The 16,604-nt window shown below is 48.5% G+C and overlaps 1 protein-coding gene across 1 annotated transcript in view; it reads right to left on the reverse strand.

Moving 5' to 3' along the window:
* Nucleotides 1-16,604, reverse strand: part of SIDT1 (SID1 transmembrane family member 1) — a 40,107-nt gene that overhangs the window by 1,862 nt on the left and 21,641 nt on the right. Inside the window, exons 10-25 of the mRNA XM_054654666.2 lie at nucleotides 16,383-16,426; nucleotides 12,473-12,544; nucleotides 10,613-10,761; nucleotides 9,927-10,000; nucleotides 9,349-9,415; nucleotides 8,639-8,712; nucleotides 7,952-8,075; nucleotides 6,802-6,919; nucleotides 6,281-6,417; nucleotides 4,551-4,659; nucleotides 4,219-4,233; nucleotides 3,370-3,446; nucleotides 2,188-2,234; nucleotides 1,322-1,427; nucleotides 921-1,031; nucleotides 31-144 (exon numbers count right to left, since the gene is read on the reverse strand). Coding sequence (XP_054510641.2) covers nucleotides 31-144; nucleotides 921-1,031; nucleotides 1,322-1,427; nucleotides 2,188-2,234; nucleotides 3,370-3,446; nucleotides 4,219-4,233; nucleotides 4,551-4,659; nucleotides 6,281-6,417; nucleotides 6,802-6,919; nucleotides 7,952-8,075; nucleotides 8,639-8,712; nucleotides 9,349-9,415; nucleotides 9,927-10,000; nucleotides 10,613-10,761; nucleotides 12,473-12,544; nucleotides 16,383-16,426 — 1,438 coding nt within the window. The remainder of the gene's footprint in view (nucleotides 1-30; nucleotides 145-920; nucleotides 1,032-1,321; nucleotides 1,428-2,187; nucleotides 2,235-3,369; nucleotides 3,447-4,218; nucleotides 4,234-4,550; nucleotides 4,660-6,280; nucleotides 6,418-6,801; nucleotides 6,920-7,951; nucleotides 8,076-8,638; nucleotides 8,713-9,348; nucleotides 9,416-9,926; nucleotides 10,001-10,612; nucleotides 10,762-12,472; nucleotides 12,545-16,382; nucleotides 16,427-16,604) is intronic.

Genomic DNA, 16,604 nt, shown 5'->3' on the forward strand with positions numbered 1-16,604 from the left:
CAGCAGAGTGGGAGGCTCAGCAGGACTCACCAGAAAGGAGAAGAACAAGGCAGCTGCGGAGAGGAAGTGCCAGACATCGTGGTCATCAAAGAATCCCAGCAGGATGCAGGGCCGGTTCTTTTCCCGGGACTCTGCTGGAGTCTCCTAGGAGGGCAGGCAGGGGGTCAGGACCTGATATCCACCCCTACTGGGCCCTTGCTGGCCACATCAGACCCTGCAGGAATCACCCTGTCTTAACCCTCCAAGCAGGATCCAGGAAAAGTTGCTGTGCTGGCCAGAAATGTGGTACAGGCAGGCCAGAAACAACAGAATGTTATAACTGGACCTCAAAATGGATCTGGGACCACAACCCATATACAAGGGGAACCCTCTGGTCTCCACTTCTGAGGTCCTGCATAGCACAAGTTGCACAGCCTCCACCAGACCACCCTGTAACAAGCCCCTCATTTCCATGGAGATGGATATGACATCCTGTTAGAAAGCACCCAGTCAGGATTTAATGGCTCCCAGGCCACCAAGAGCCCTAACAACCCCAGCAGGTTGACCTGGTTGACTCCAGGTGGCCATCTGCTCCAGGGATGTCTTCCATGTCTTCCTGGAGGATGGAAGGATTAGGATTTTCCCAGTTAGGATTTTCCTAGTTTTCCTTCCAGATCCCCAGCTCCTCCTTTGTCCCCTAGGAAGGACCAGTCACCTCCAGATCACCTGGTTATAAACAGCCTCTACACAGCTACAGTCATGTTTGGCTCAGCACAGCCTCCCATGCTCCCTTCACAAGTCTGCTACATGAGTTGAACCCTTTCAGCTCCCCATGAGCAGCCCAAGACTCTTCTCCAGAGTCATTTTTGTGCAAAACAAGCACCAGGAAGGAAAGATGATGAGAAAAAGATGGACAGAAGAACAGTAAAAGGGAAATTTACCTCCCAGCTGCTGAGGGTCTGGAAGAAGAAGTATAGGGCAGCTGCCCACACTACTGCTGTGGCCACGATGCAGAACATGGGGATGGGCAGGAGCCTCTCAGAGCTGCGGAGCTGCAGACAGGGACACACCCTGAGTTCTGTCCAGGGCACAGAGCCATGCACAGGGCTCACACACCAGCCTGTACTACCTGCATCTGGGAAGGGCTGCCCACCCCTCAAAGACACAGCCCAGCCACCCCTGAAATGGCTCCACAGCATCCCTCCCCAACACCCTGTCCCAGCAAGAGCCACACAAAGGTCCCTTCACATCCCTCTGCAGCACCACAGGAACCCAAATTGCAGCCAGAAAAAAGGCCCATCCCTTCCCCTTTGGAGCCAGGAGCCCCAGTGCTTCCCATTACCTTCATGATGATGTAGAAGGCCAGATAGAGCAGCAGGTTACAGATGAAGATTCCCAGTATGTAGGAGGCAAAGTCTCTGGGCCGATACACCAGCCCAAAGATAGCACTGAGGGAGAGGACAGAAGGGACATCAGGCAGCTTCCTTCACTGGGGACAGGGTAGATCCCCAAAGTGACAGCCACACACTGCTCTACCCTCCACCAGGACTGCAGGACACAGCACCAGTGCCACAGCTTCCAAATTCCCTGGGGGAAATGCACTGTTTGCCTCTACTCCCAGCCAAGGACATTTAGCCATGATCAGCTGCTGAAGCAACTGGAGACCCCAGAGGTGAGGCAAGGGCCCTGGATTGCTTCATGGCCAAACACATCTCCCTCAGTAGGATCTGGCCCCAGACCTGTGCATTTGGTAGAAAGCATGTCCCTGAGAAGCAGCTTCAGTGAAAAGCAAGAGCCTGGGGCAACAACTTTAGGTCTCATCTGAGAGATGATCCTTCCCATGCAGTTACTGCTCAGCCAGGCTCTGTGACTGTGTCTGCCAGGTCTCCTGCACCTTGGCTGTGCCAGAGATCTCCCAGCTCTGTGGGAAGCACAACACAGCAGCACAGTCCCTGCACAATCTCCCTGAAACACGAGCCATGAGACACCCCCAGCTGAAATGCTCAGGGGATGCTCCATGTAGCTCTAGTGCTGCACTGCATCCCATGGATCTGCCAACCACCCTCAGAACAGCCTGCCTGCCCAAACATGTCAGGATTATTGCACAGACACTGCTGCATCTCCCCATCACTCCAGGCCACCATGTCCCAGTACCAAATCCTGCTGCCCACATGCACAAATACAAAGCACCAACACACCAGTACTTACAAGGACCAGTTCACCAGGTTCCCAACAATAAGCAGCACCATCCTGTCCTGGAGAAAAGACACTGATGATGATATAAAGTGAAAAGAATATGCAAAAAGGCCTTTGCCTCAGAAATTCAGGAGAGCATTATGTGAGGATTTGGAGTTCAGTTCCTGCAAACACACATGCACCTGATTCTGTGGGAGCTTTCATCAGATGGAAACTGCTCTGACCCTCAAAAATTTTAAGAAAGTGTTGTAAGGAGACCAAACATCTAAAAAAGGACAAGCTCAGCACTTAAGGGATCAGCCTCAGGAGGTTCTGTGAATCCTTTGACTGCTTCTACTGTTTTTCTAGCTAGATTCCTTCCCTCCCACTGTTTTACAAAAGAATTACTGCAGAGAGCAAGGACATGCTTTAAAGAGGTGGCAGGGGAAGCTTTGGACAGCATCCTGCACATATTCAGGGAGCCTTTTTTTCCTTGCCATCTCACCATTAGCTGGGGGAAGCACTGTAACAACAGCAGGCAGAAGGGTTATATCTGTGGGGCATGAGCACTTATGCTTACAGCTGCTTTCATGATGTAGCTGTTTCAGGCTGGCCAGGCTTACTTCATGCCTGAGTGGACCAGGTTTGCTTATTCAGAGATGGGAGAATAAATAAAAAATTAAGAAGGCTTATGGATAACAACTCCATGTGGCTTCAAGCCCTAATTAGCACTCTTTGCTAAGGGAGAAAGCAATCAGTGGGACACAAGGTAACAGCCACCTTTTCTTAACTTTTTGCTATCTGCCCTGAGGTGCTGCAGAAATGACAATTGCTTTTGCTTAAGCCACAGACCCAAAATAGCTGCAGCCTTCCCCAGAGAGGCCTCCACTGCACAGAGCCTCCTACCTGTTCCTCTGAATGGATGATTCCTCTGGATGCTCCCAGAGAGCAAGTGCAAAGGCACATCCTGCCACACTTGTATCACCTTTGCTCTGATGTTTTACTCACCAAGGCTGAGATCAGGGGAGGCCTGGAGGCTGGGGGTAAACCACTCCAGCAGAGACCAGAGACCTACACTTAACCAGGCATTTTGGGGGAAGGAGAACAAGGGGAGCAAGGACCATCACTTTTTCAAACAGCCCCCCCTCTTTCCTCTGCACATGGCCTAAAGAAGTGAGGAACTGCAGAGAGGTGCTGGGATGAGAAGTCACCTACCATGTACATTGGTCGGCTGCACTGCTGGATACAGTCCGTGTACAGCACCATCACTGCTCGCCGAAATATGCCCATGTCTGTCAAAGGAAAGGGTAGAAAGCCAGGACAGCAGGCACACTGAGCTCTAAAATGCCTGTGAGGAAGAAGCTGACACCCACCAGCTGACAACAGAGAGCCCAAGGTGCCAGCAGATTCATGTCTTGCCCTTTGGAAGCAGTCTGTGCTGAGCAGGAGGGCATCCACCACAGGATGTATATGGGCAGTTGGCCAGAACAGCAGGTTACAACAAAAATAAATTTAAAATCCCCCTCTACACTAGCACTGCCCTGAAGTCACACAGGCCCTGCCTGTGCGTGTAAAGAGGCTGGCTTTGCAACCCCATCTCTGGAAGAGGTGTGTGTATGTCACACAGGGGGAAAAGGTCCTTCCATGGAATAAGGTGCCAAAGCAGGGAAACAGTAGAAACAAGTCCCACAGGCTTTAGAGGGTACTAGAGGGGCAGAGCACACTTGAGACACTCCTACTCTCAAAATCATTGCAGAAGCTTCACTGCAGAGCCATCAGTGGCAGCGGGGATGGACAAACATGCATGAATACACACGTTCCCCTTTAGCCACAACACAGAGCTTGAAAAGGCTCCTGCACCAAGATCTGAGCTCTCCTGTGCTGGATCCCTGCCCTCCTGCCAAGGAACAGGACTGGCAGTGCTGCTGGCAAACTGCTTTCACTTCCCAAGAGCTGACCCCAGGTGGCACACGATCCTGCCTCCCCACACTCATCCATGCAATCCCTGGCTACTACAGCTCAGCACAATCAAGTCCAACAGGGAAAAAGGAAAGCTGTGGTTACCTGAGTCAGGGTCATCTGAGGCAGATAGGGGCAGAAGAGGAAGAAGAAATAGGTTTAAGCAGAGCACAAGAGCCAGGCTCCCCAGCAGACCCTCTTCCCCCCATCCCAACACAGGGTGTACCACAGCACTAGGGAGAACTGCAGCTTCCTCAAAGCAAACAGCTCCTGCTCACTCCCACTGGGAATCAGGAGCACAAGGACTTCAGAGGCCAGGAAAGCATCAGCTGGATGAGAGGACAGGGTAGCCCAGAAGAGGGGCCGCAGGACTGTGCTGCAGAGGCAGGTGAGGACAGGAGGCACCCGGGAGGAGACGGTTCAGTCACAGCACTCACCGATCTTGAAGCGACCCATGTAGTAGATCTGGGTGCTGAGAGCCAGGGAGCCCAAAATGTGGATCAGTGAGAAAATAAGCCAGAACCACATGTCATTTTTTCCAAACACCTGAAAGCAAAAACATTTTAAAAGTAAACTGAGCCCTCTCTCAGCAGGACAATCCTTTCCTGTGCTGTATCACCATGGAACATTAAACAACCTCACTGAACACAGAAAAAAACCCCTAGTTCTTTCAACCAGAAAACAGATCTATAAATTAAAAATGAACTCCAGAGAAGCAAGATTAGCTCAGCATCCTGGAGAGGAGACCATTCTTTCTGAATGCCCCTTTAGACAAGACTGGATGGACAGCACTGGCCCAGGCAACAGAAATACAAGGCCAAGCAAGCTGTCTCTGCTGAGCTGAGCAGCAGCTCTCTGGCCAGGAGGTGGATTTTTACAAAGGCAGACAGGGAACCAACCCTTACTTTAACAACTGTACTAAAGTAGACCAAAAATGACAGAACTGCTCTGCAGGCAATTGCTCCTACGGTGCATTTTCATTTTATTTAAGGACTGGAAGTAACCTGCAAGCACAGGTTAATGCTACATTAAAATCCTAATTTTTCATTCATACAATAAGGAGACCAGAAACTCTGATCTGCCATCAAGCTGTGACCACTTCCCTACCCTGGGGTAGAGCACTCCTGACATTTTCACTCTGTGTGGGCAGAGATAAAAACCCACACACCAAAAAGCAAGCAGAAAAGCCACCTGTCCATGAATGGAACAAGGGAGACATGCTGCTTTCAAGCTCCACTGAACAGCTTCAAAGCATCCCACAAAAGATAGAGCAATCCATAATAAAGTCTCAGTGTTTTGAACCTTGTCAAGATCTACCACACCTATCAAGAGATTCTTGGGAAGTCCCAAGGTCACCAGCTCCTCCTGCATGCCTTATCCCACAGACAGTCATGTAAACAGAGACCTCTGCATTATTTGGTAGTGAGGAGCTAACAGCCCACTGGGATCTAGCTGCTAGTTCAGAGCAAGAATTCCATGGATTTTGCCTGGTTACTGATAATGAAAATGAGTCCGTCAAAAGAAGAGAAGCAGAGACTTCCAAGGAAAAGCACAGCCTGAGGATCCTGGTGAGCCCAGCTCAGTACTTGCAATGCTACAGGCAAAGCAGCAAACAGGAAAAGTCTTGTAGCTTCTGCTCCAGTGCCCTTCCATAGGCAGGTACTCCAGGAATTTGCCTGAGAGCCCCCATATATCATCCTAACCCTGCTCCTCTCCAGAGATAGGAAAATCAACTGCAGGAGCTGTGACAAACAACATGGAGTATTCCAAAGAGAGAAATAGGCACAAGCAATTAGGTATAAGATACCTGTCTTGAAGCCCAGCCAGCCTCACCCCTCTTTCCTCAAACGTGAATCATGCCCCAGGAAGACCATCTATGCACTTGGACATGAATATCTGAATTTCTCCTCTTGAGAAGGATGGCATGTGGTGGGCAAAGTCCAAAACAAGAGCCCACCTAGAGGAAACTGTTCTGCTCTTCTCCTGCCTGAAATCTCAGGGGAAGGAAGGAGGAAAGCCCAGCAGAAGTGAGAATTCAAACGCTGACAGCTCCTTAACACACTCTCATCCTACTCTGCTGCTTTCCCCAGTCATTTTCACACCTCAGCTATGTTCCCAGCCATACCACCTCCTTCCAGAGAAGCAGTGGAGTAAGAGGGAGCCCTACCACTCCAAGGACAGCCAGGGAGATCACCACAGCAAACGAGGCGTAGGCGGAGTAGGCGCTGGCATTGATGTCTGGGTGCCGGGTCTGGTAGAGCTTGAGCATGCACAGCCCTGCAATCATGTACATGAAGGAGGTGTCTGTGGAGGGACACAACAGAAACAGTGTGAACACCTACTGCCAGTGGCCCCAGAAAGCTGCTCCTCCAAGGGTACACAAAGCATCAGGGATCTGTGCCTGCCAGCCTTGGGTTTGGCCCTGCTGCTGCACTACACTGTACAGCACTTTGTGCTCTGCCACCTTGCAGCAGCACATCTTCTGTGCTCTGGGGCAACAAAAACTAAAGGGGATCAGAAAATAAGTGCCCACAGGGCATCACAACCTCCTGACTGAGCTTTGAAACAGGCAGGCTCCAAGGAGACTTGCAAGGGTAGAGAGAGATGGGAAACGTCAGCAACTCAACAAGAGACAGAACATGGCAAATCCTAGCTCCAGCTCAAAAGGAGAAAGGAAACTCAGCTTACCAAACTGGAAATTGGAGTAATTAGGGCAGACGTGGTAACAGGCACTGAGCACCCCTTCCATCATCAGAGCAATGCCCATAGCATAGAAGAGACCAAAATGCTTTGGGATCCCATAGTCCTGGAAGAGAGCAGAGCTGTATAGTGAGTCCCCTCAGTGTCCTGATCACAGGCAAGCTTCATTTTCTTCATTTCTTCCATTCTCCATCACTTCATCCCTCCTAACTCCTACACAAGTCCTCCAGTCACCAGTGCAGCACAGAGTCCTGGGTGCAACCACAGGCTCTGGATTTAGATACATGGCATAGCCAGGTGAATCCACAGGCAGCAAACCTAAGCTAATAACCCTGGAAGTTCTGATCTGAAGACCTTGGTGTCTTGGTACTGACATCATGAAAATCTCTGTCCTGTACTTCATGCCATGCTACATCCTGTCCAAAACAGAGAGGACTGACCAGAATTGCTCTTGTGGTCAGTAGGGTCTTAGAAGCTCTTGAGCAGTGCCCATCAGCCAATGTGAGAAGGCATTTCCATCACAATTTGGCCACGATTTCACCTGAAAACCACAAGCAGCAGACCCTTACAACTCGTATTGCCTTTCCTTGATACCAAGCCCATGAGAACAGAGCTGTTTGTCTCCAGAAACCATTAGCACCTCTGCCCACAGGGCTGCAGATATCTCCATTCTCTCCCATGAGAGATTACAGAAGCTCTGGCTACAAGAATCTCTGCTTCAGAGACTGAGGCAGCCAAATTTCTCTGAGTTATCACAAGCAGCTCTTATGTAAGACAAATCAAACTTCACTATAAAGATAAGCATCTTGGGACACTCCTGCCGTCCCAGTTCCTCCACAGCAAGTGCTGCAGGAAAATCCAGAGCCATGGGAATTCTTCCTCTGTTAATCTCCATGTCTTCACAGGCCCAGGCTGGGTCACCACCACAACAGTATGGACATACTGTAAGCAGTAAAGCACTGGGGTGTGCAGGAACACAAGCAACCCACCTAGACACTTCTGCACAGGAGGGAAAAAGGAGGAGGATTCAACACTCCAGTGAGGAAGACAAGTGGAAACCCATTGTCTATCACTCTGGTTTTTGAGTTCACTCCATGTTCCCTGCCTCCACTCAGCCCCAGGCAGTCATGCCTCCTACCAGGGTGTAGATATCCTTCATCTCCATGGCCCGGCGGTGGAGGATGTCCCTGCGCAACACAATGAGGAGGAAGAGAAAGCCCAGCATCATGTGGCCCACGTTGCTGAGGATGTTGTTGAAGGCACTGCAGGAAAGAAGAAGGTTTAAGACAAAGGCAGCACAGCAGCAGGAAGCTGAACCCTGGGTTGTGATAAGCTGAATCCATTTTGCTCCCCGCTCCACCACCTTCCACCTCAGCAGCTGCCAAACTGCAATCTAACACTCTAGATGAGAATTTTAATTTGAATAGTTCACCTGTCCCAGTTCATTTAACACTTCTGAGAGATTCCCAACTCTGGGCTTTCTTTGCACTCACACATTAATTTAGAGAAATGCTACACTGGAAGGACTGATCTGAACTTCTTTGCAGAGCTGCTGCTCCTTGTATAAAAGTGTCCAACAGAGCACAGGAGCACCTCATTGCTGTGCCAAGGATTTGTAAGGGGCACCCAGGTGCCACAAGTTCTAGGGTGAGTGTGTCTCACTGCAACAGAGCAGTGCTGCTGAGCAAAGATCAGAGTCCTAAACTCCCAGTGGTCTTATCAACATTGCTACTGTGAGCCTGGCAAGCATAAAATCCTGACCTGGGCACAGCACAAACACTCAGGAGGCATGAGACAAGTATGCAGTGAGGAAAGGCTCACTCACCTCAGCACCCCAAGGGGATGAGCACACAGGAAGTTGTAATAGCAGATGTCCTGATTGCCAGTCACATTCACCACCTGGACAGAGAGCAGGTGGGAGGCCTGCCATTAGCAAATCCTCCCTGCTCTGGGGGGTTTGCCCCATGCAAACAGGGCACAAACACAAGGTGTACCAGGACACAGCCTAGCTCTAGAGCCAGCACAGGGAGTACTGACATGTGCAAGCAAAGCTTTTAGGGTGGGACAAGATGTTGTCAAGGGCCACAAATCTGTTAACAGTCTTCAGAGGAAACATTGTGTGCTCTCAACCCCCCACTAATAGACCTGCTTGCAGATATCTGCATAACAGCAGGATAGCAAAGGTTGGGAGAAGGCAGGAGAAATCACAGCAAACACTACTTGCTTTCAGCTGTCCCTTAGAGATAACATCAAATTCCTCCTGTCTCTAAAATGAAACAGGACCCAAATGAGACATCAGTTGATCAGGAAAACAGCAGCACTCCCACTTCCCAAGCAGAAATAGCAGAAATGCAAGCCCAATGAGCCAAGCTCACTGTAACAACACAGTGCAGCAGGAGCAGCGAAGGTAAACTGCTCCTCACACAGAGCAGAACTCCTGGGTGATCCCAGTTCCACTGTGACTTGTCCCCCTTGCCCAACACAACCACAGGGCAAGTTTAAAGCAAGAGGGGGCAGCCATGGGGCCAAACGCACCGTCTGGTAGGTGATGACCAGCTGGATGACCGGCAGGGCATAGAACACCGCGATGGTGATGATGTTCCTGCAGAGAGGAGACAGCAGCAGCACTTACACACACACACCAAAACCAGGGGGGCACACCCAGAAGAAAGCCCCAGAGTGCTCATGGAGGAATGTTCACACCTCACTGCTCTGGGGTTATGATCTCATTGTGAGCCCCTGAAGCAGAGGAGCACACAGGAGGAAAACCAGAGGCAAATGCTAAGGGCACAGGAAAAACCAGGATGCTGGCCACAAGTTCATGTGTCTGAGTGCCAGTTTCTCCCCATTCCCATTAGGTTTCAGTGCACTGCTTGTTACCATGCTTAAAAGTAAATGATGCAAAACAGAATCCACTTCCAGGATCATGTGTGCACTGGTCCACAAATGTCCTTACTTGAGGTATGTGGGATCTGCAGTTACTGATTGGAACAGGGTCAGAATGGGCAACAGGGTAGTTCAGAAGTGGTTCAGAAGAAAGGCATGCGGACAGATTCCACAACCAGAGACTCTGGGTCCAGAGTTTGGGTCTTACCAGTTTGCCTTCTCCTTACCAGAAATAGATTTTGTATTTTTTGCTGACAATTCTTCGGTCTTTCCTGGACAAATCTGAGAGATAGAGGAACACCTAAAACATTATCAGGTGGGGAAAGAGGGAAGAAAACACAAAAGAACCAATGTAGATTACAGATGACAGTAGGAGATCTTGACATATTTGTGTCAAGATATTTGTGATATTTGAACTGGTGATATTTGAACTGGTTTTACACAGTGAACTCACTGTGTCCCTTGATTCTATGGGGGTGAGTTCTGCAAAATCCTCTGACCTCCAGGGATGGCTCCAACCACACAGAGCAGTGCAGGATGACAAAGGGAGGAGTTTGAGAGCTGCTGTCTTAAAGCTCCTCCATACATCCACTGTAGTCACCTTGTACTAAATAGCCACCTACTGTTGCAGATTATTTTCTCCCTATCTTCCTATCTCCTTGAACTTCTCTGGGTATTTTCCTCCTTTCTTGATAGTCCCCAATACATTTTGATTTTCCATATTAAAGCACTCACTTCACCAGCACTCTTATCACAGTGGGAAAACTTCCAGTGACTGAAAAAAGACTAAGAAGCACACTCAGCTGTATTGGATGAAATCCACTGTGAAAGGGAAGAGGACTTTTGAGATTTCACTGACGTGACCAGTCCTGGTCATGGCCCAGAGGTGCCCACGGGTGAGCACCAGCCGTACCTTAGTGCGGATGATGTTCTTGTCACTCTCAATCTCTGGCATGGTGTCAAAGTCGCTCTCCTCCTCCACGGAGCTGTCAGTGTCCGAGCCGGCCGGGGCCCTGCGCTCCAGGGAGGACAGCTGCCGGGCACCACTGGAGCTGGACTCGTCTGGGCCACAGCAGGGAGAAGGAGACACACAGGGTAAGGGCTAAATCCCTCTGTGCACAGCAAGAATCCAGCAGTCCCAGGTGCTTGGATGCTTTGACAAGTTGATAGGGTCAGTTCAGGGAAAAAATTTTTCCATGATTGTCACAGACATATTTTATGAAAAATCCTTTCCTTAGGATTTTTTCTCCTGAGAAGCTGAGAGGCCTCAGGAACAAAATGTAACCAATGGTTATCTGCTGCTGTGGAATGCAACAGGTGCATCTGTGATTGGTCTCACGTGGTTGTTTCTAATTAATGGCCAATCACAGTCCAGCTGTCTGGACTGTCTGAGAGTCACAAGATTTTATTATCATTCCATTCCTTTCCTTTCCTTTCCTTGCAAGCCTTCTGATGAAATCCTTTCTTCTATTCTTTTTATATAGTTTTAATATATCATTTTCTTTTAATATAATATGTATCATAAAATACTAAATCAGCCTTCTGAAACATGGAGTCAGATTCTCATCTCTTCCCTTGTCTTGGGTCCCCTGTGAACACCACCACATTTGGTGACCCCGAGTGAAGAAAAATTCCACATTGGCTGAACCCCGAGTGAGGAGCATTGCCACACATGATCCCAAACCTTCCAGAAGTTTTAGGTGCTCAGCTAAGAGCAGTTTGAAGGACCATTATCTTCCCCTCTCTGCAGCATTTTAGTTTTTACTCTACTTTTATTGTATTACTTTTCATCTCTTAACATTTTCTACTCTCTACTAGCCCAGGCTCTGAAATCTGGAATTCTGAGACAAGACAAATACCTCTAGAAAGAGAAGCAGACATTTAGGGGTCAAAACCACACTCAGTTAACCTTCAGATTTTATGTAAGCTTTATATACATCTAAGCTTTTCTAAAAATACTGTAGAACAAAAGACAAAGAAGAAAGTCGATTTTTCAAAGCAAGCGGAGTACCAGCTTTATTCCCTTGCATCCCTGGTACTGGGTCACATACAGGTTAGCAGGACCTGCCTGCACTTCCCACAGGCTGGGCAACTCCCAGCTCATTGCCCACATGGACATGGGCAGAACACAGGATTTTGCCTCACTTCCCAAATGCTTTTAGAAGATTTCTTTGGAAAAAGGGGAAGGAGGGGTAAAGTCATTAAGCCCTCAGGAAGGTTTTTTTCTCCTCTGCCTCCAGGGCATGATTCACCTGTTGGTAGTATGACATTACTTCTTCCCTAGTGAAACCCCTGGGGGCAAGAAACTCTGCTTGTGTCCTGCTTTATGGCACACAACCCTTCAGCCTCCCAGGGACAAGCATGCTTTGGTTTAAACGCAGGCTGTGAGCTAATAACAGGCTCCTAGAAGCTTGCTTGAGAGGGACCTTTTCCAGTCACTAGTAAATGTCCTGTCTGAAGCAGCATTGTCACCCACAGCTTGCAGGTGACTGTAGCTTTGTCTAAGACACATTTCCAATGACAGTCTCTTAGGGCACCTCTTTCACATTTGCCACTTTTATTATGTAGATGCTTTTCCCTAAAGTGCAACCTGAACCTCACTCACTGCAATTTGGTTGTTTGGGTTTTGTTTTGCTTTGTTTTTTAATAGTTGCAAGATGCTCCTAAAGTAGCTTGCAGCTTTATTCTCCTCTGGTGTTAAATCACCCTAAAAATGCCTTCCTCCACCCCAGGGAGAAGCCTCTCTGTGCCCCAATTCTGGAATATACTGTACCAATAGCACCGTAGCTGCTTCCCTCAGGAGTGCTGGCTGAGATGGGGTGTGAAGAAGTCATCATCCCAGATCCTGCAATGAAACAGACCCAGGAGGGACAGTTAGTTTCATGTCAGTGCTTCTAAACATCTCTGAGGTGAACACAAACAGCCTGAAGAGCTGGAGGGGCTTGGGAAAAGGAACATTTCTCTAAACAGATGGCAGTCTCCCTCTAGAGCATACTGTGCAAAAGGGAAACCCTCGTTCTGCAGTGTGAAGGAAACCCATTTCCTTCAGCCTCCCCACACAGGGTGCCAGTGAGACTGGCAGCAGGAGCCCCCTCCAGCGCCCTGTACAGATCACACTGTGGGGCTGCAAGACTTGGTAAATTTTAGAGCAAGTCTCATGATGTTCTTAACAGCCTTCTGAATTTCTAATTCTTCTCTTTCCCCATCTCATGCAACTCTTCAAATCTCTTCAAATCCTGCTGCCTTCAGCTATCTCTGGAAGGGTCACAGACTTTGGCAGACAGCTGCTACATAATTTTAACCTATCAAGGAGAAACAAAATATGCTTTATGCAAAAAGTGGTAATGATTTTGTGCTGATGACAAGAAAGGAAAGCCTTTGAGGGCTAGGAACATCCTGCCTCTTGCCCACATATATGAAGCAAGAAGGAGTGCTCTCCTGCCTCCACACTCCCTCTTTTTGCTCCCAATGGTGGAGCTCAGCAGCTGACCTACATGGCAGGAAACAAAGCCAGCTGAATCCCTTCACTGAGAGGTCAGTCACAAAAGGGAGGGAAGCAAGGGCAGCAGGAACAGGACCATGTTTTCCAGTAGTGACAAACGGTGAGACAGGTTAAGAAGTTGCTTTAAAGCTTCATGCCTGCAACAATCTCATGTGGGCAGTCAGTGGCAAAGCAATGCAGAACATGGCACAGTATTTAAAGCCTTACTGCAGCCTGGCAATGGCCTGGCTTCCCAAGCTGCAGCTCTGGCTTCCCAGTACCTGACTGGTCTCAAAGTGACAGGCACAGAGTGCTCTTTCCAACTGGAAATTCTGGGCATTTCTGTAACACCTTGCATAGTTTTTTATACCATTTTCATCAGCCACAAACGTAGAGAGATCTAAAATTTGTCCCTGACTGACCCCAAGTCAGAGAAGCACCCATCCAGCAATGATATTTGATATTTCAATTTACAATTACTGCTTTTGTTTTTGCATGTCTGCTGTGCTTGTTGGGCTGGGGGCTAAGACTTGGTCTCAAATTTTGGCTCTTTTAGGCTCCTGCCCCACCTCTCTATCAGAGAAAACAAACAGCTCAGAGGAGTGTCAGAAGGGAACATGGCATGGACTGAGCACCAGAGGGAGGGCTCTGGCACACTGCAGCTCCAGGTGACAGCCCTTGAGCCCTGAGCTGAGATTGGTAGGATGTTGTTGTAGGTTGAGGCATGAGCAAGATGCAGCTTCTACTCAACACCTCCAATCCAATCTCCCTCTCTCATGAAAGCTTTTCCTGTTGCTTTAAAAGTCATTTGGAAATCCGGATCACTGGGAAGAGGGCAAAAGCATTTCCTTATGTTCACATCAGCAAGGTACAAGCACAATTCCTAGGCCTGTCTGTCCTGTTCCACGAGGATACTCCCTCCTAATTTTAGACCAGGCTTTATTCTCTCAAGTGACCTTTATTCTCCCAAGTTACCAAAGATTTCAATCTGGACAAAGCAGGCAAGCCAAGGAGAAAAAGCACTCTGCCCTGACTCTAACAGCTACTTTGGACCCAGCTCACCCACTAATTTCCATCCCACTTGCCACTGTGAGAGTGAGTCAGCAAAGTAAATCTACCACACCAGGCGTGGCTCCTCCAGCTATTGCCTCCACCAAACAGTGAGGATGCGGAAGGGAAGGTGTGCCATGGGATTAAAAAAAAAAAAAAGTGGACCACAGAGGCCAGATATAAGATGGATAACAAGAGCAAGGAGGCACATGGAGTGGCAGGACATTCCAAGACCAATGGCAAAGACACATTGCTGAGCACTTCCATCCAGCTATCCAGCTCCTTGGTAGGAAAAAGGAATAGGGAGTAATGAAGAAGGCAAGATCCAGGAGTACTTGGGAAGGAAAGAAATTCCAAAGGGTGGGAAGGGGAGGAAAAAAAAGAAACAAACAGAGAAAGCCAGTGTGTCCACTGATCTGGAAGACAGGGAAGCTGCTAATTACCATTTTATAAGCATCAGTGAGACACACCCTGAAGAGACAATAGATGAAGAAACAGCGTGTGGGTAGCACATGATTCCTCCCCAGAGGAAAGGACATGGCTGCACATTCAGTGCCAGGTATGTGAAAGTGGCAATGCATTACAAGGGAGAGGACAGGTCACAGAAGCAGCAGGTGCCTCTGGGAGGAAAGCTGTAAACTATGAAGGAACTGTGCTTCTCTCTCCCTCCACAGAGCTGCTGTTCAGCAGTCCTCCCTGCTCAGCAACCCAGTTCTCTACTCTCCAGGTCCATACTAAGTCCAGCATCTGCGCCCTGCAGCTTTTTGGGAACTTTCCAGACACCAGAATTTAACCTCCACCTCTCAGCAGGGCAGTTTAGAAGGCAGTTTCTAAGTTGGCTTCAGCACATTAAGCCCCAGCTGCAGCATCAGCAGCACTCCCTGGGACTTCTGGTCTCACCTGGCTGAGACTGTGCCTCCTTGTCTTAGACAGTGATTCCTTGTCAGCACCCTGGAGCTCTCCCACAGCCTTGGACAGGTCTCTTCAGCTTACTCCAGCTTCCCAATACACAGGCCTTTCCCATTGCTCCAGTGCCCTAAGACCTGCTCTTGTTCTACAGCAGGATCCATCCCAAATGATATAAAATGAGATTATATTTACGGACACTTTTACAGCTCCCTGTACATGCTGTGAAAAAAACCCTTTCACATGTATTCCAAATACAGGGGTACACGTGGATCTTTTAGTGGCTCACAAAACAAGTCTAAGAATTCTAATATCCCCAGGCCCTCAGCAGAAATATTAAGCCAATTAATGCCAGTCAGAGTGAAATTCCACTGCTGATCCTTTAAACACAGCTCAGTTATGCTACCATGCTTATCTGATGGGATGCAGCAGACCAGAGAGACTGAAAATGCTCACATCAAAAAAGGAATAACATCAAGGACCTCTCAATGCTGCCAAGACTATGTCCTCCCTTCCTCCAGGAGAGAGGTACAAATGACCTCAGCACCAATGCTTTGAACTACTTTGCAGGCACTAAATATTTAATCAAAATGAAAAGACTCCCATGCCTCACCAGAAAGCAAGAACTCCCAGTGCCCCCCATCCACATGACAGAAACCTCCATCTTTCACTGGCAGCTTCTTAGATGCAGCCGTGTTTTTATAAGGCAGAAGGCTGCAGCTTGTGGAAATGTGGGTGCAGCACAAAGTAAACTGAATCCAATGCCAGCACAAATACCATAAACACCACTACCTAACTCTGTTAGTCATTCATTCAGCTGGCTGTCTGCAACGTCCAGTGAAAAACAATTTAACATTTAAATTCAATTAAAAGACCCCATGCTTAAACCAGGCAGAGGAATTCTTAAAGCATAAGAGCCAACATACTCAAAAGTGCCTTGTTTAAAAATCAGCAGACCTGGCATCAGGAACATCAGCCTGTAGCCAGGTCCAGGCAAGGCTTAGCCTTCCTCCACCCCTTTAAAGGCAGTTCCTAGGGGCAGGAGTCAGGACCAGGTTCAGGGCAGCTGGTTTCAAAGGACTCTCTTGTGAGGGCAGAGAGGAAGCTCTAACATCTTTCCTCAGCACCAGAGACTGTGTGAGCTACCAGGGAAGACAGCTCTAGGACAGAAGGTACTGGACTGACAGCCTGTCCTCTGCCTGTGCTGCTCACTCAAAGCTGTCACACAACAGAGAAGAGACCTTACCATGCTCAGGGCTCAATCTCCCAGCTGAAGCCTTCCTCTGAACCCTGCAAAGCAACAGACAGCACTCATGAGACAGCCAACAAATCTCAGCACCTGCCACCCATGGCAGGATTATCTAGGACACCAACAGGTAAATATGGCACAAGTTCTAAAAAAACAAATAAAATCAACAAAAATAAGCACAAAAGAAACAAACACACTCAACAACAAAAAGAAAAATAC

This window comes from Agelaius phoeniceus, chromosome 2, assembly GCF_051311805.1.
Source record: "Agelaius phoeniceus isolate bAgePho1 chromosome 2, bAgePho1.hap1, whole genome shotgun sequence".
Lineage (NCBI taxonomy): Eukaryota > Metazoa > Chordata > Aves > Passeriformes > Icteridae > Agelaius > Agelaius phoeniceus.